At 46.1% G+C, this 19,611-nt stretch overlaps 2 protein-coding genes across 2 annotated transcripts in view; both read right to left on the minus strand.

Moving 5' to 3' along the window:
* Positions 1-322: 322 nt before the first annotated feature.
* LOC311376281 (E3 ubiquitin/ISG15 ligase TRIM25-like) overlaps positions 323-19,611 on the minus strand; it is a 116,036-nt gene continuing 96,747 nt past the window's right edge. Inside the window, exons 2-4 of the mRNA XM_084491126.1 lie at positions 4,567-5,631; positions 3,986-4,090; positions 323-894 (exon numbers count right to left, since the gene is read on the minus strand). Coding sequence (XP_084347252.1) covers positions 344-894; positions 3,986-4,090; positions 4,567-5,629 — 1,719 coding nt within the window. The 5' untranslated portion in view covers positions 5,630-5,631 and the 3' untranslated portion in view covers positions 323-343. The remainder of the gene's footprint in view (positions 895-3,985; positions 4,091-4,566; positions 5,632-19,611) is intronic.
* On the minus strand, positions 12,558-18,977 carry LOC311376284 (CD209 antigen-like protein D; the record flags this gene model as incomplete). Its single annotated transcript, XM_084491128.1, has 7 exons — positions 18,846-18,977; positions 17,808-17,960; positions 15,553-15,624; positions 13,696-13,746; positions 13,217-13,359; positions 12,817-12,917; positions 12,558-12,723 (listed from the first exon to the last, which is right to left on the minus strand). The coding sequence occupies exons 1-7, from the start codon at positions 18,934-18,936 to the stop codon at positions 12,558-12,560; spliced, it is 777 nt and encodes a 258-aa protein (XP_084347254.1). The 5' UTR covers positions 18,937-18,977.

Here is a 19,611-nt window from a genome sequence, read left to right on the forward strand (position 1 = left end):
TGTGTGTGTGTGCGGGCGTTTGTGTTTGTGTACATGTGTGTGTGTGTGCCCGCCCGCCTGCCCTTTTTTTTTTCCTACAACCGACACAGAGACGCTGAGTCACTGAGTACGTGGACCCCTGCTCGCCCACACCCCCGGACGACGACGGGGGTGTGTGTGTGTGTGTGTGTGCTCACGTGTATATGTGTGTGTGTGTGTGTGTGTCTGTGTGTGTGCGCCCGCCCGCCCCCCCGCCGGGTTTTTCTTTCTACAGCCGACACAGAGTTAACCAGAATGTTAATTACAGAGACACTGAGTGAACCCCCCGCGCCAACGGCTCCCCTAAACGGCTCTTTTTTTCTTTCTACAACCGGCACAGAGACGCTGAGTCACCCTCCCTCCATACCGCAAACCCAGGGAGGAGGTCCTCCTGGGTGAAGGTGGACCTGAAGGTGTGGATGTGTGTCAGTGTGTCTGAGGACCCTCCTACACCTCGGGACACTCTGTAGAAGGACAGAGTGCCAGCAGGCCGGTCCAGATACACTCCTACTCTGGTAGAGCCAGCGGGGGGGAGACGTATGTCTGTCCCTATATCGTACCAGGCAGAGTAACCATCATCATGACACTCAAGACTCCAGGACTTGTTGTTCATTCCAAGCCTGCTGTCATCACCCTCTCCTCTCCTTGTGATTCCTCTGTATGTCACTCCTATAAGAACATATCCTTTCCACTCTACCTCCCAGTAACAGCGGCCAGTCAGAGCCTCTCTACACAACACCTGGGACCAGTAGTCAAATCTCTCTGGGTGATCCGGATACGACTGGTCCCATCCAACCAGCGTCACCTTTCTGTTGTCCTCAGACAGAGAGAGTCGTCTGTAGGCTATGTTTGGGTCCAGTGTGAGTTCACAGGCATCTGACGGGAGAACAAGACATGATATTATTCATAATTCTCGAGATATTCCAGGTTATTCGCCCAAAATCCCCCATTCATTTGCATTGGAAAATTAAAAAACCGCTGATTCATGCTTCATCCTCTTCAACCACTTAAGACGTCACAACTTGGTCAAAATGACCATCATTACCGTTTACCATCGTTCAAACAATTAAACAAATCTACACATTTGTATCTTCAATAATATTTGAACAGAATTTCGATATCATTCATACTTTTTTCAGAATCACAGTTTTAGTTTCATTCCGGATTCGTTTTCAGTTGGTCTCGCTCTAGCCTTCTGACTCAGCTGTTGCTCGTTGAGCAATCAGTGGACATCACAGCACTCTGGAGGAGTCTGGTTAAAGTCAGGTGGTGGAGGGTAGTGTGGTCTTTGTTAGCCATTTCTCAATTGGCGTTCTCCTGTGTACTTGCGTTCTTGTGAAATGTCATCAGTGGTAGCCAAGCACTGTTCCAATTCCAAGTACGCGAGTACTGTCGTAAAACCCGGAAGTGTTCTCGATGAGTTAGCATTAGCATTGGCGTTAGCATTAGTGCTGCAGTTAGCGTTGACGTTAGTATTGAAGTTAGCATTGACTTTAGCACTGCATTTAGCGTTGACGTTAGCGCTGAAGTTAGCATTGATATTAGCACTGCAGTTTGCGTTGACATTAGCATTAGTGTTTACGTTAGCATTAGCGCTGACTTTAGCATTAGTGCTGCAGTTAGCGTTGACGTTAGTGCTGAAGTTAGCATTGACATTAGCATTAGCGCTGACTTTATCATTAGCACTGACGTTAGCATTAGTGCTGCAGTTAGCGTTGACGTTAGTGCTGAAGTTAGCATTGACGTTAGCATTAGCGCTGACTTTATCATTAGCACTGATGTAAGTGTTAGCGCTGACGTTACCGTTGAAGTTAGCGTTAGCACTGACGTTAGCATTAGTGCTGCAGTTAGTGTTGACATTAGCACTGCAGTTAGCGTTGATGTTAGCATTAGTGCTGCAGTTAGCATTGACGTTAGCATTAGCGCTGACACTTGCATTGACGTAAGCGTTGGCACTGACGTTACCGTTTACGTTAGCACTGACATTAGCATTAGCACTGACATTAGCCTTAGTGCTGACGTTATCTTTAGTGTTGAATTTAGCGTTAGCAATGACTTTAGCATTAGCACTGACGTTAGTGCTGACGTTAGCATTAACGTTAGCATAGCAATAAATTTCGGGCTGCAAATCCTCGTGAACGTGCTCGCCCGTGACAAGGCAAAATGTCGCGCCGTCAATCAAATCTTGCCGCAGGTTTTTGCCGCGACAAATTTCGACGACTCGCGTCTCTACGTTGACTTTGTATGGAATCGTGTCGCGCCGTTGTGTTTGGTGTGAACACACAGTTACGTCCTTGCGGACCCTCCTTGCGTCCACCACAAGGGCCTGACGTGCGCCTCCCAAAAAATGTCACCTTCCGTCGAGGCGACGCAGCAGCAAGGGCTGTGATTGGTCCGCTCACTAAAACCCGACGCAGAACCATAAAGGTTCACGACTGCGTCGAAGCGTCTGCGTGGTCGTTGCGTTGCCTGAACGTGGGACCATAATCAGCCCTTAACTGTTGGACCAGAGAACTGGTAGGTGTGTACACACACACACACACACACACACACACACACACGTATATCTTAGTGTTGTCAATTGATCGCACAATTTGCTGTGATTAATCACGATTAATTGCTTTTTTTCTCTTAAAGGGACACTGTAGCATTTTAAGAAATGTATTAGCTCTTCCCAGGTTTAAAGAGCTAATGAAGGATTACGATTTTTCAAAAGGACTCTGAAGTTGCCTGCTTCCTTATCAACAGGTAAGTCAATGTGTCTAAAGTCTAAATTACAAGCCTTTCTCATTGCTTGGTTGTGTAATTCATTACATAGGCAGCATAACAGTAGAACATGTATAGTTAACAGCCTCATTGGTGGATAGCAGCATGGTTAATGGTAAATGAACTGCATTTATACAGCGCATTTCTTGTAACCAGTGGCCACCCAAAGCGCTTTACAATATTGCCTGACATTCACCCATTCATACACACATTCACACACCGACGGCGGCGTCAGCCACGCAAGGCGACAGCCAGCTGGTCAGGAGCAGTTAGGGTGAGGCGTCTCGCTCAGGGACACCTCGACACTCAGCGAGGAGGAGGAGCCGGGGATCCAACCAGCAACCTTGTGGTTACCAGCCAACCCGCTCTACCCCCTGAGCTAATGCCGCCCTATAGGATCTAGAATAGGCTCTGTTTGATTGAATAAGGCATCTCTTGCCTACTACCTCCCACCGATCCACTGCCTCTCTGTCCTCTCCCTACCGTTGAATCACCTAATGATGATGATCTGACAATGCACGCACATCGTAAAAATACACAAAAGGAATGTATCACTACTTATTAATTACTACTAATTTATTAATAAATTATTACACATAGTTCATGCGTTATATAAGCACAAAAAAAAAAAGGAAAAAAATGTGTGTTTGTTGTGTGTCAAGTTGTTAACTGATGCTATAGGTTAGACAACCACATAGTAATGTTACCAATAAAAAAACAATATAAACATGGCAACATAATTCACTATCTTGCTCGAGGAGTAATTACTCATACATGCTTACACTAATGACTCAATGGAGTCTGAAGTTTGTTTGAAATAGCGTACCTCATCATTACTAGAAAAAAAACTTGATGAGGTAGTATTGATGACATGTTGTCATAGCTTCTTGGCATATACTGCCTACCATAGTTGCAACCAGGTTGCAACGTCCATTTCAAAAAGCGAGCACTATTCGTTTGAATGCACTATATCATTTTACCAGGAGATGGGAGTAATTCCTACAGTGTCCCTTTAAGCTATGTAGCTTTATCAAACATGTTTTCAACCTCACTTTACACTGCAGCACTCAACACATTGTCTTCAGGGAAAAACATTTTACATGTTTCATTTTGTTCTGTAAAATAAATCTTTATATTTTAAGCATATTGGAATATTGAATGTACATTTGACAGCCCTCAATCAAACTAATCAGATACTTACACTTCTTGAGAGTTGACCTCAGGACAGGCAGATTCTCCATCTCCATTTTCCGTGTCTCCTCCAGCTGATCCTGGGATCCTCTCATGAGGTTAGTGGGGGGAGAGACTGGTGAGGAAAACCAAGACGAGGAATCAAGTTCAATAGGAAGTCCTTGGTTGGGAAGACACTCATGTTTTATTTTGATCCTCCCCCCCCTCCCCCTCACTCACAGCTAACAAAATTAATATTTGATTTGAGTTTTGTGTTTCTGTGTTCTGTGTCACTAAAATAACGCCACCTGCGTTTGGAGCAGAGTGGGACATTCATATAGCGTTTTGGGGAGACATAAAATATTGACATATTTATTCCTGTTTTCTGTAGATGATCGGTTTTGTTTCATTGACAATGTTAAAATGGCATAGATTTGGGGTTTAATTGCTCACTAAAATGAATATGACAAAACACACACACACACACACACACACACACTATTAGACATAGAGTGGGCGGTGTGGTGGTAATGAGCCAGTGTGTCTTGTTCACCGTAGCATACCTGTGCCACCGGATTGGACAAGCCTGAGATGAATCAAACAGACACTTACACTTCTTTACATCTGGTTTCAGGGCAGGCACCTTCTTCATCTCCATGTTCAGTGTCTCCTCCAGCTGATCCAGGGCTCTCCTCAAGGTCCCAACGTATGACGGAGGACGGACCTCCACCGTGGTCCAGTCCCTGGTGGGTGGAGGATCCTTCAGGGATCTGAAGGTCTGGAGGAGGTGGAGGTGGTCTTCAGTGTGTGAGAGCTGCTTCACCTCTGATCTTCTATTGGTCAGATCTTCTATTTCCTGCTCCAGCTCTTTGATGAGGCCTTCAGCTTCTGTCTCTGTGGATTTCAGTTTCTCTTTAACCGTTTGGTTGTGATCATTCAGGCACTTTTCAACAAAGCGCTTCAGAGCAGTGAAGACCTGCAAACCATCGGCTATCTCTTTGTCTTTGTCTGCGTCTGCTTTGCTACGTCCCACTGTGTCTCTGATGTCCTTAATCTTTCGTTGTCTCTCCTGGATCATCTGCTGAACTTCACCCTCTATCTTCCCCAGCTGGGCCGTCTTCACTTTATATTCCTCCTTTAGAGGTACAACAGGATGGGACTTGTGGTCTGTCACTGTGCACAACACACACACACACACCTGTTCAGTCTGGCAGAAGAGCTCCAGGAGTCGGTCGTGTTTCTTACACATCCTGTCCTCCAGACGGTCCATAGGCTCGACCAGCTCATGTTTCTTGAGGCGTGCGACTCTCTGATGAGGCTCCAGGTGGGTTTGGCAGTAAGACATGAAACACGTCAGGCAGGACTTCACGGCCTTCAGCTGGGTCCCAGTACAGACGTCACAGGGAACTTCTCCTGGTTCAACACAAGGCTGCTCTTTGACTCTTCTAAACTGATCAACCATCCCTGATAAGAGGGTATTGACCTGTAAATCAGGTCTTGTGTGGAACAGCTTGTTGCAAACAGGACATTTGTACTGGACTTGGTCATCCCAGAACGTTGTAATACAGGTTCTACAGAAGTTGTGTCCACATGGTGTGGTAACTGGGCTCTTGAACACATCCAGACAGATGGAACATGAAAAGTCCTCCTCAGACCAGGAAGTAGCAGAGGCCATTCCTAGAAAACATGTATAACAATAGTAAAATAACAGTTTGAACTCATTCAAATGCAAGGGCTTTATTTGTTATATATATATTGTTGTTTCAAGCCGAAATCCAACAGGAGTTACAACATGATGTCCTGCAGACAGGCCAGCTTCACTGAGGATTAGGATTAGATTGTTCTTTGTCTCCAGAAGGAGTGAAGGAGCCTCCATGTCATGTTACTCTGGCCTTTTTGGATTTAAATCAAAGGAGTTATACATTCTCAAAGAACATTTATATAAATGATTGTATCAAATATGGTATAAGTATGTGTCCAAAAACAACGTTTGCACAAGCTGAACCAGCTGAGTGTCACAACGCTACACTTTCAGAGGTCGGAGATAGGAGTGAACATGGAAGCACTTTCTCTGTCTACCGTCACCCAGGGATACTATTGTTGAACGGTAACAGGGTGCTCTCTTCCTAGCTGAGAGGTTCTGTGTTCCATCCCCAATCTCTCCATCTCCCCTATCATCTAACATGTGGGCGGCGACCCCTACCGGCTCCTTAATCTAGAATACAGAACATACTTTAATTGTCATTGTGCAGTGGAGCCATACAGTGACATGTGCTTGTGCAGCCTCTGACACAATGCTCACACAAACACTCACACAATAAATAGTATAAAGATACAAAACAAAACACGGTATGAAATACATGCGATGCATTCACAGGCCACTTCTTTACATTCCCGATGGAAGGTTTCTGCTTTGTAATGATGGGGCGCTACGCTGGAATCTGGGATAGTGACAGGTGATCAGACGTGCAAGGGGGGAGGCTCTGTGTCCCTGTTTGATGTTAGGACTGTGACGGCCCTCTGCTCCCCCTGCGGGCTGCCTGCTGTTTGATGTTAGAGTACACGCCGTCCAGTATGTTGTCCCCTCGTGTTGCACATTTACCATGCCGGTCAAAGCTTGGTAGCGCAGTCTTAAGGTTGATTAAATCACCAGGTACGATAATAACCTGTCTCTGTACTGCTATAGCAATCAACCTATTGGTATGATGAAAAGATTATACATATTTATGATGAGTCATGGATCAGAGTGGATTACAGTACCTGAGTCTTCTCCCTGCTGTAATGAAGTGAGCCACACCAAACCGTCCCACTCATTACAAGGAAATGATGTGAACCAAACCAACCAGTTGACACTCCTCTCAGACTGGCCTCCTATTGGCTGCTGCTCCATGACTCCACTCAGGAATGAAGAAGAGGAACTTGGGTTGGGCTCATCTCGTTACGCCCAGGTATTCAGAAAAGGTACACACACACAAACACACAGACACACACACACATAATTAGAGTGACACAGAGGTGTTTTTTAGAAACACAGTATTCCCACAAAAGGCTGCCATTAAAGAGTAAGTCTAAAGACTGTTGCCGTGATACGTTACAGTAAAAACATCATCATTTAAATATTGAATGAGGTCAACTGAATTCTTACTTGTTGTTGAGGTCGATACCCAACAGCATATTTACCGTGTGAGTCACTGGTTGGGTTGGATTCTTTTCTTCCTTCCTGATCCTGCTGCACCCTTTACAGGCAGCCATTCAGAGAGGAGCCAAGAACACTGGCCGCCCCCGGGGCTGCCCGCCCAGCCCCGCTGCCCGCTGCCCGCCACAGCGGGGCTCCGACTGACAATCCTGGGCAACAATCCTTTTCTCCTCCAAGCTCGCGTTATTGTGTTGCGCGTTATGCTCCATAACGCCAACAGCAGAACGGTTATCCAAATAACAAAGAACACTTGCGTTACAGTGTGTGTATTCACACACACACATGTGGCGCTCACATGGTCCTAGCTCATTGTCTCATTGGCGGGCCAAATTCTCTGGGCGGGCCAAGCAGAGAAAGGGGAGGTAACCTAGTCCCGTATGACGTCATACGGGAGAGGAAGCCAAATCGAAGCGTTTCAGCGATCCTTTTTTCAAAGACGGAGTAAGATAGCGACTTCTCGGTTTACACCTAATGCAATACCTTCAAGACAGTAATGGGCCTGTACCTTCAAGACAGTAATGTGCCTGTACCTTTAAGACAGTAATGAGCCTGTACCTTTAAGACAGTAATGGGCCTGTACCTTTAAGACAGTAACGGGCCTGTACCTTTAAGACAGTAATGGGCCTGTACCTTCAAGACAGTAACGGGCCTGTACCTTTAAGACAGTAATGGGCCTGTACCTTTAAGACAGTAATGGGCCTGTACCTTTAAGACAGTAATGGGCCTGTACCTTTAAGACAGTAATGGGCCTGTACCTTTAAGACAGTAATGGGCCTGTACCTTTAAGACAGTAATGGGCCTGTACCTTCAAAACGCGGCCCGAACACGGCGGCCCGTGAGGCCCAGAGGGTCCAGACCCAGAGGTGATCCAGGGGGTCTACCTCCCTTTTGCACTAGAGGGCGCTCGGGACCGCAGCATTACGACAACGCAATGGAAAACACCTGCGCAGGTGAGGGGCATAAAGGTGATGTTGATGTGCTGGCTAAGGGGAAGCATGTAGTGTCTGTGGTGTCTCAGAGGTTCCGGGTTCGATTCCCGACGCAACGTTCCCTCTGTGAGCCCGACCCTCTCCCTGTGATTGGACGACACTGTGGGTCAGAGTGAGCGTCCGTTAACCTGCTGACCACTGATTGGTCAACGAGCAACAGGTGGGAACAGAGGGAACATTGCGTTGGGAATCAAACCCACAACCTCTGAGACACTAGGGGGGAGAGAGAGAGAGAGAGAGAGAGAGAGGGGGAGGGAGGGGTAGAGAAAGAGAGGGGGAGAGAGAGAGAGCGAGGGATAGGGGAAAGGAGGGAGGGAGAGACGAGGAAGGAGGAGAGTGGGCAAGAGAGAGAGAGAGAGAGGGGGAGAGAGAGAGATATCATGAGACTATCAAAGGACAATTGAAAACCAAACTGGGTGTGGAGACGGGGGGGTGAGGGAGACGGGGGGAGAGAGGGAGAGGGGGGGGGAGAGAGAGGGGGGGGAGAGAGAGGGAGAGGGGGGGGGAGAGGGAGACGGAGGGGAGAGGGAGACGGGGGGGAGAGGGAGACGGGGACGGGGGGAGAGAGGGAGACGGGGGGGAGAGGGAGAGGGGGGGGGGGAGGGAGACGGGGGGAGAGAGAGAGGGGGGGGAGAGGGAGACGGGGGGAGAGAGAGAGGGGGGGGAGAGGGAGAGGGGGGGGGAGAGGGAGACGGGGGAGATGGGCGGAGGGGAGGAGAGGGAGATGGGTGGGAGGGGGAGACGGGGAGTTGGGGGGGAGAGGGAGAAAGGGAGTGAGTGAGTGAGGGAAAGAGGGAGGGAGGGGTAGAGAGAGAAACCAAACTGGGTGTGGTTTCAGTCTGATTGGACGCTGGGGCTGGGGGAGGCGGCACACCTGTTGCTCGTTGACCAATCAGTGGTCAGCAGGTTAACGGACGGTTAACCACAGTGTCGTCCAATCACAGGGAGACGGGGGGGAGAGAGGAGACGGGGGGGAGAGGGAGAGAGATACAGAGAGTGTGTGTCCAGCCGTCTGTCTGTGGTTTCTTTCTACAACGGACACAGACACTGAGGCACCGCCCCCCCCTAACCAAAACCCAGGGAGGAGGTCCCAGAATAATATCAGAACAACATTTGTTGTTTTATTTATAATTTCTGATTAACAAATTATTATTCTTAAGGCACTTATGTAACATTATTTAGTAATAAAAGGAGAATGATGATGGGCTGAACACACGAGAACATTCAGTTGATCCACTGAGTTGTTTATTAAAATGATGCTTCATTAACAAATGCAACTGAAAAACAGTCCCTTACATGTACACAATAAACACAAGGACTGAAACAATAGAAGCTGCAGACTTTACTAATCATAAACAGGTGTGCACGTATCTTTAATAACTGAACATGTTCTGCTGCCGTTTGGTTCCCAACAGAACACCAGGAATCAATACTCAGTTTAAAGTCATTTACAACACAGACCTCCTGGTTATTATGAATGAAATATAAAATCTGCTTTAAATCAGGTTCCTTGTTAGGACAAAGATAATGAGTCCTTAAGAACAAAACTGTTCATGAAAAGGTACAAAAACTGTAGCATAAAAAACATGTGATTTACATTCAATAGGTATTTAATATACATTTCAAATTGAAGATTCAATCTTAATAAAACCTGCTAAGCAACCCCCCCCCCCCCCCCCCCGTCAACAACTCCGCCAGACCGCAACCCCCCCCCACAACTCCGCCAGACCGCAACACCCCCCCCCGTCAACAACTCCGCCAGACCACAATCCCCCCCCCCCCACCTCAACAACTTTCCGGGGAGGGGTGTGTGTGTGTTTGTCTGTGTGTGTGTGTGCGTGTTTGTGTGTGTGCGTGTGTTTGTCTCTACGTGTGTGTGTGTGTGTGTGTGTGTGTGTTTGTCTCTACGTCTGTGTGTGTGTGTGTGTGTGTGTATGTATGTGAGTGTGTGTGTTTGTCTCTACGTGTGTGTGCGCGTGTGTTTGTCTGTGTGTATGTATGTATGTGTGTGTGCGTGCGCATGTTTGTGTGTTAAATGCCCTTTGTTAAGCGGGGCTTAACCGTTAACCGCCGCTTTTTTTCTTTCTACAGCCGACACAGAGACACTGATCCCTCCCACCCCCACCCCCCTACCCCAAACCCAGGGAGGAGGTCCTCCTGGGTGAAGGTGGACCTGAAGGTGTGGATGTGTGTCAGTGTGTCTGAGGACCCTCCTACACCTGGGGACACTCTGTAGAAGGACAGAGTGCCAGCAGGCCGGTCCAGATACACTCCTACTCTGGTAGAGCCAGCGGGGGGGAGACGTATGGCTGTCTCTCTACCGTTGTACCGGGCAGAGTAACCACCATCATGACACTCAAGACTCCAGGACTTGTTGTTCCATCCAAGCGCGCTGTCACCACCCAGTCCTCTCCTTGTGATTCCTCTGTATGTCACTCCTATATCAACCAAACCTTCCCACTCTACCTCAATGTAACAGCGGCCAGTCAGAGCCTCTCTACACAACACCTGGGGGTAGTAGTCAAATCTCTCTGGGTGATCCGGATACGACTGGTCCTTTCCAACCCACGTCACCTTTCTGTTGTCCTCAGACAGAGAGAGTCGTCCGTTGGCTGTGTTTGGGTCCAGTGTGAGTTCACAGGCATCTGACGGAAAACAAGACATGATTATCTGCTCAACCATTCTTCATCATCATCATCATCACTAGTACTGCTCTCCTGCATTCTTCTTTTTATTCTCTTTCAGACTATTTTTTGGATCGCTCTCATTAGCGTCAGCGTTTACGTTAGCATTGACGTTAGTGCTAGCGCTGACGTTAGCGTTGATGTTAGCGTTAGCGCTGACATTAGCATTAGCGCTGACATTAGCGCTGAGATTAGCGTTGACTTTACGTTGATGTTAGTGCTGACGTTAGCGTTGACGTTAGTGTAGCGCTGACGTTAGCACAGTTCCTCTGTGATTGATGGGCTCCCCAGTAGGGGCCCGACCGACGGCCTGCAGCTCTCCCAGCCTTCACACCATAGCTGAGTGGTGCATGACACTAACAGGGTTGATGGCGACTGGAGAGTGAGGCAATACAAAGAGGTTCAGACTTGTTCCTTGTTCTTCGTGGCCCACAGGGACTGAGGTGCTAAGAGACACCAGAGTTCCATCGAGACGCCTGTAGCCTAAAGTTAGCTTAACCTCGTAGGGGCTTAAACCAGTGACCTGTGTTGGCCACATAGACCAGAGTCTTCCTCCACCGTGCTTAGCCCAGGACCTCTAACACGTACCAGGAGGGCCAGCACAGGTTAAGCCCTGGGGCCAAAGAGAAACCAGTATCGGGTACCCCCCTCCTAGACGTCAGGAGAGGTCTTCCCACCTAGTGCGACTGAAGGTTCTCCCACAGCCCTCATGCTATAAAAACCATTATAGGTTGAAACACTGGACAATATGTACACATACGTATACATATGTACACGTACAAATACACACATATATATATATATACACATATATATATATATATATATATACACACACATATATATATATATATATATATATATCAACAACAACAATGTTATGAATAAATCAACAACAATGTTATGAATACATCAACAACAATGTTATGAATACATCAACTACCAACATCTCTCCTTGGATCCAGGTCTTACCAAAGACAAGCAGCTCAGCGGTGTGATTGGCCGTGCCAGCGCTGTTGCTCGCCATGCAGGAGACCGTGTTCACGCCAGACCTCACAGCTCTGACGAAGAGGAACCCCCTCTCCACCCAGGCCTCCGATTGGTCGTCTGTGCCGTTCCTCTCCAGGGGCCTGCCGTTGTGGAGCCACTCGACGGTGGGCTCCGGCGTGCCGCCGGCATCGCAGGTGTAGCGGGCCGTTTGGCCCACGGGCAACACCTGGGTAGTGGAGTGGAACTTTGTGATGCTGGGGGCCTCTTCCTCCTCCGTGGGCATCACTGAACCTGAAGAAACCAGGAGGAGAGGAGTGAACGTTTACAACACGTATGTAGAGATGCACCATCAGACACTCCCTTCACTCTCTCCTAATACAGGTCCACAGTAGACCACAATAGAAACCTGACTTTAGTAGCCCACAGTAGAAACATGGCCTTAATAGACCACAATAGAAACATGGTCTTAGTAGACCACAATAGAGACATGGTCTTAGTAGACCACAATAGAAAGATGGCATTAGTAGATCACAATAGAAACATGGCATTAGTAGACCACAATAGAAACATGGACTTAGTAGACCACAATAGAAACATGGCATTAACAGACCACAATAGAAACCTGACCTTAGTAGACCTAAACACACCCAACCACCTTTCCAGTCATAAAGAGTATATTTACTGTGTCTAGGCACAGAGAACAGAAAGGAGGAACCGTTCTCCACTCATGAACACAAACAAAGTCTACGGACCCTCTTTGTCCAGCTCAGCCTCCAGATGATCCAGGTCCACGGCCTTCTCACAGATCCAGTGGTGCAGTCTGTCACACGGTTGTCTGGACCAGCCGTCCTCCCCTGCTACGACACAGACTTCTGCTCCGCTGTCATCGCCTGGTTTAGCGCGTCTCAAACTGAGAACCACGAGGAGGAGACAGTGGAGCCCAGTGTTGAGGTGAGGTCACTCTCAGAGAAGAGATGCTGCTGAACAGAGTCATCAGCCTTACCTTGAGGTCATGGGGGTACCATCCACCCACTTGAAGGTCCCCTTTGTGTCTCTATTGCTCAGTCCAATCCAGGAAGGACCTATCAATCTGTTGACAAACCCCTGTTTCCAAAGGTAATAGCATCTGTTGTCATGACAACACAGCTGAACACACATACACACACACACACGCAATCTCTCTCTTTCTCACACTCTCACAATGTCTCTCTCTCTCACACACACTCACACAATGTCTCTCTCTCTCACACACACTCACACAATGTCTCTCTCTCTCTCTCTCTCTCTCAATCACTCACACAATGTCTCTCTCTCTCACACACACACTCACACACAACGTCTTTCCCCACACACACACACACACACACACACACACACACACACACACACACACACACACACACCTGTTCTTCTCTGCTGTTGATAACCACCAGGTCTGCGTTTCTCCGCAGACAGTCTTCTCTACTGGCCTTCCAGCTCTTCTTAGTAGTAGACATAAGGTAGAAACTCTGGTCGTAAAACATCCAGCCCTGAAGCGCCAATTCATCTGTTGAATGTAAAAGAAAATCCTTAACAAACACAGAACTGCTTATCTTACCGTCTTCATTACTGACACACAACCCTGAGACCTGACCTTAACAGACCACAATAGAAGCACGACCTTAATAGACGTCAATAGAAGCATGACCCTAATAGACGACAATAGAAAAATGTCTTTAGTAGACCACATTTATTTGGTGGTAGTTTAACACGGTCTATGCTCTGTTAGCCTGAAAATATAAAATGTGAAGTTATAAGGAAGAGGGGATGGTCAAACATAAATCACAAAAGAAAAAAAATGTTAATAATGCGATTGGTTTAATAACTTGGATAAAACCCTCACCGAGTTCATCCAGTAAGCGCTCTCTCCCCTCCTTCCAAGGTGACGGTGTGTCTAGGACAGGACAGAGGAGTACAGAAGGAATGAGCTCTAAAACAGAACGCCATCGTCTCTAAACGTCACAGGACCCACAGCCAACCAAACACAAAGTCCATCCCCCCTGAAAGAGAACATGACATATTATTAATATTAATACCAATTAAAATAACAATAACTATAATTATCAATATCATTATCGTTGCTATTGTTACAATCATTCATATTATCAACACAAATTCTAACAAAAACAATAATGATCATTATCATTGCTATTATTACAATCATTAATATGATTATAACTGTTATTATTCTAACTAGTCCGCGTTGCGCTCAACCTCTAGGTGGACTTAAACCCAGAGCTATAACGTGGAATCCCTGGTCGATAATGTAACACATTTCTGAGCGCATAATATAATAACATTTTACCGATAATGTTACAACGTATAACATATTGGTTCACCTGTTACATAATGAAGCAAGCATAATCATTTTCTCCTTACGCTATGAAGCAAGCATAATCATTTGAAGTCCACCCCATTGTCGCCGCATTTGTATATCAGGAGATTCGACCCTGAGGGTGATTCACACTTGATGCTTTATATGCGGACATCAATGTCGTTCAGACATCAGTAGAATCAAGGGGGTGGGCTTGCAAGGGGCGGGATATGACGTAGGGTCTAAGTTGGCAAGAGGCGGGACAGCACGGAGGCAGAACGGGCAGAACTCATCGCGATCATCTTAAATGTTGCTGCAACGATGCGTCATATATTCCGTTGCATTCACAACATCCGAAGCATCGATTGATGAAGGATTGGAGCGTGAGTTAGAGACGACGAAGAAGAAAGGCGTGGCCGACGACTGTGTTACCGGAGAAAGAGAGTGTATTTTATAGCTTGATTTCCCATATAACAAACACTGGGACAAATGTAGTTGATTTCTGTGTTTAAACAGGGTGAGAAAACAGGGAGTGGAAGGACGGGACCACATAATGTTCAGCTAACTGTTGTCAATAATCATTTTCTATACACCTGTGCAGCTGTGAACTCATGTATTGAAGTTTATTGTATGATGTGTACTTTTAGGGTTATGAAAGGACCTCTCTTTTAGCGTTCACCACGAATGACTCTTAAAAGCAGTGCCAACATTTAAATATTTTTTGACCATTCAGGGAACAAAAGGCTGATTATCATTTAGGGGGCCACTCGATGACACGCAAATGCTGACCGAAGCGTCATCAACACTTTATTTAAAAATAAATAAAGTTTTGCAAAGAAGTGTAGTCTACAATAGACATGAGGTCTGAGCTGGGAGAGTGTGTCCACGGCGGGGCTGTGGTCTCCATCTTGCCGTTGTCTTTCAACGTCTGCGTCCGCGTGTGTGCAGTGTGTGTATGAGCGTGCATGTGTGTGCGTGCGTGTGTGCATGTGTGTGCGTGTGTGTGTGTATGCGGTGTCCTGCACTGCCTTTGTCTTGAAATGTGTGTGTTCGTGCACATGTGTGTGTGCGGTGTGTGTGTGTGTGTGTGTGTGTGTGTGTGTGTGTATGTGCATGCGTGCGGTGTGTGTGTGTGTGTGTGTGTGTGTGTGTGTGTGTGTGTGTGTGTGTGTGTGAGCTGCAGGCTGCTTGGCACATGCGCGTTGACCAACTGTGCAGAGCAACTTGTCCGACAGGCCTGCTGTTACATAGTAGTAAGATCATTCATATTATTAACACTAATTCTAACAAAAACAATAATTATCATTATCATTGCTATTATTACAATCATTAATATGATCATAACTGTATTGTAATTATATTCAGGATGATATGATTCAGACTCACTGAAGCGCAGGGAGATGAGGAGAATACTCAGCAGTCCGATGCTCACAACGACAGCGATGTGCAACCATAGAACTGTTCAGGAGTAGGACACACACACACACACACACACACACACACACACACACACACACACACACACACACACACACACACACACACACACACACACGGTCACTTTGGCTAAAAAAGTGTTCGAAACATCAATCTTAAATGTATGTGGAGTAAAATTTTATTTTGGATCATTTTTTCGGACTGGATTATTTCTTTTAAATTCTCTAAAAAGGGGCACCTACCAAATCTTCTCTTCGTGGTCTCCCTCCGGTCCAAAGACGTGTCCTCAGGTTCCTCAGAGGGTCCAGGGTCCGGTTCAGACATGGTGACCATGGTTACTCTCTGATGGCCTTCACTGCTTCTGAACCTAGCCTCCATCTTTTCTCTGTCAGCTGGAAAAAAACACATCACGTGTTTTAATCCTCAATTACGTGTTGCGAAATGTTTTTCTTCAACGCTTATCTGATGTCCTCCTTTTGACACACAGACTCACTGATGCACTCAAGCGCACACACACGGACACACAGAGTATGTTCATACATATATTCACACTGCGTGGCCACCATTGTGGTAATGAAAATACTAAACTTGTGTTCGGCTCTAAAGTTACTCTGCACTCTGTTCCACGTATATAACGAACATATATCATGAAACCAGTGGCGAACCGTGAGCACTACAGCTGGGCCTTCAGTAGTCCGACCGGCTCCGGTTCTTACATTTTTCATGTTTTAAAACAAATAAACACAAAGTCTCTGCATCTGAAGGAGGCGATGCGTGAACGGGAAGCAGACCGTGGTGCTTTTTAATCACACACTTCGACCCCGTTTGTTGCAACTTATGAAAATATAATCATGTGGGGAAAAAGACTTACAAACATGGACCAAAACGGCTCCATAATACGCACAAAAATCCAACAGAAACGAAAATTAACTTTAAAAAAAATTAACTAAACAGCATGAGGGTCAAAATTGCTGTTTTACGCATGCCTCTGTACGCGTGTGCCAGACGCACTATCTATCTAAAACACACACCATGCTTGCAAACTGAACCACTGTAGGGGGGTCTGGGGGCACACTTATGATTATTATCATTATATTGTTGCTGTACGGAGTCAAATACGACGAAGCGCCAGCGCTGTCTGCTCTGTCAGCGCTGAAATATGAATGAATGACAGCGTGTCGCTGAGAGAGAGAGAGAGAGAGAGAGAGAGAGAGAGAGAGAGAGAGAGAGAGAGAGAGAGAGAGAGAGAGAGAGAGAGAGAGAGAGAGAGAGAGAGAGAGAGAGAGAGAGAGAGAGAGAGAGAGAGAGAGAGAGAGAGAGAGAACCTGGTGCTGATCGCGGCCGGATGAGATTGAAATGCCTTTCCACTTTTTTAACTTTTTCTTTTAATTCCAGTTCTGGAGTTGGTCTTCCGTTTTTTATTATTTCAAGTTTTTCTGTGAAGCACCGCCTTGAAAAAGGCGATGCTATCAAGCTAGCCACAACGTCGCAACGGCTCTCACCACTCTGCCCCTGTTCGGACTTCACGAAGGCCTACGATCTTTTGTTTTTGTCCCGCCCACTTAAAATCAAACCGTGATTGGTCAATTTTCCCATCACTCTCCAAACCAAAACACATGGCTTGGCCTTCCCCGAGATTCGTGAAGTCCTAACCAATCAATGAGCTAGCTAACCGGGCTACGATAGAGACGGACGATTCTGATTGGATAACACGTTTCAGGACAGTAACCCTTTCATTGCTGATGTGAACTTGACAGTAAACTTAACTTTAGAACATAGATGAGAGAAAATGTATTAAATGTATTGTATTAAATTAAATTAAATCGTTTAAAAAAATATATATATATACACATATTATTTAATACTCATATTTTTTGGTTTACAATTTTTAAGGCCTTCTCTGAAGGCCTAGAAGGCCCTGAAGGTTCCCCACTGCATGAAACACACAACTACTTGAGATGCCTATCAGTAGTCCGTAACTCACGGGCGTAGTCACAAGTCAAGTAAGGTAACAAAAAAAAGGGTTTTGTCTATAACACACACATGTCGTTATTTAGGAGAATAAATCTGTCGATATGGTCGCTGGTTCATCAGGTCGGTCACTCTGAATTAAAACGTTTGCTAAACGTGAATATAAAATGCATGCAGATGAAAACATTGTTTACTGGATTATTTCTTTTAAATCCTCTAAAAAGGACAACTACCAAATCTTCTCTTCCTGGTCTCCCTCCTCCGGTCCAAAGACATGTCCTCAGATTCCTCAGAGGGTCCAGGGTCCGTTTCAGAGATGGTGACCATGGTTACTCTCTCATGGCTTCCACTGCTTCTGAACTTAGCCTTCTTCTTTGCTCCATCAGCTGGAAAAACCACATGATGTGTTTTAATTCTCAATTAAGTGTTGCGAAATGTTTTTCTTCAACGCTTATCTGATGTCCTCTTTTGACACACAGACTCACTGATGCACTCAAGCGCACACACACGGACACACAGAGTATGTTCATACATATATTCATAATGCGTGGCCATCATTCACAGTCCAGACAGTCTCCCTACGGTCTGCAGAATCCCTCCCCGTCTTTAAGAAACACCTGAAGACCTCTACTGAGAACAGCTCAGTAAGTGATGACTGCTACTGTGGCTCTCGTGTTGAGTTTAGAACACACTTAAGCACAACAAGTACTGGTCTCTAGCATGCATACGTATGCATTATTATTCCCTCATTATTGATATATACACACGCATAGTTATAGAGTAATACACACAGAAATACATACATACACACATGTGGCCTGCGTGTCACCAGGGTCTTTCACAACGGCACACACAGACAATATGAGGATATGTATTGTGGGATAGTTTGAGATATGTTCATATTAATGACAAACTTGATATAATTATGTTAAATTCACTTGTGTTCGGCTCCCTAAAGTTACTCTGCACTCTGTTCCACGTATATAACCAACATATATCATGAAACACACAACTACTTGAGATGCCTATCAGTAGTCCGTAACTCACGGGCGTAGTCACACGCCAAGTAAGGTAACAAAAAAAAAAAAGGGTTTTGTCTAGAACACACACATGTCGTTATTTAGGAGAATAAATCTGTCTCTACGGTCGCTGGTTAATCAGGTCGGTCACTCTGAATTAAAACGTTTGCTAAACGTGAATCTAAAATGCATGCAGATGAAAACATTGTTTACTGGATTAGTTATTTTGAATCCTCTAAAAAGGGCACCTACCAAATCTTCTCTTCCTGGTCTGTCTCCGGTTCAAAGACGTGTCCTCAGGTTCCTCAGAGGGTCCAGGGTCCGGTTCAGCGATGGTGTCCATGGTTCCTCTCTGACAGCTCTCACTGCTTCTGCTCTCAAGGGTTCAGCTCCGCTATTTCAGCTGGAGAAACCACGTCACAGGTTTGAATTCTGACCAATCGTCAGCTTGCAATCTGATATCATCAGTGTTGCAAAATGTTTGTGTGTGCGTTTGCATTTGCATTTGCGTGTGTGTGAGGTCCAAAAGCACCGTGGGTTTTTCCAGTAGCTGATGTTAACTCTAATGCGTATCATTTCTGTGAAGCCTATCTCTTCTGCTCATGGGGAATTAACGTCCACGCAAACCACTTTTATGTTGATCCTCGATCATTCATGTTTATAATACTTCAACGTTCTTTTATTGGTTCTCCACAACCTTTTTTTGTATTTATTTAGGTCAAATAAAACCCCTTTTTGTCAGCACTCTGTGCTGCTGTTTATTCAAACACTCAAAAACATAGCGAACATTATGGTGGATTTCCCATCACGTTAAAAGACATAGTGGAGCGTGTGTGTGTGTGGTGGATGGTTGAAGCAGCCTCACCTGGCCCCAGTCACACTGATTAGACTCTGGGGCTGGGGGGGGCTGCACACCTGTGACCAATCACAGGCGTGTGTGTGTGTGTGTGTGTGTGTGTGTGTGTGTGTGTGTGTGTGTGTGTGTGTGTACGTGGTGTGCGTGTGTGTGTGTGTCGTG

The sequence above is a fragment of the Micromesistius poutassou genome (assembly GCF_964030765.1).
Source record: "Micromesistius poutassou genome assembly, contig: SCAFFOLD_131, whole genome shotgun sequence".
NCBI classification, from domain to species: Eukaryota; Metazoa; Chordata; class Actinopteri; order Gadiformes; family Gadidae; genus Micromesistius; species Micromesistius poutassou.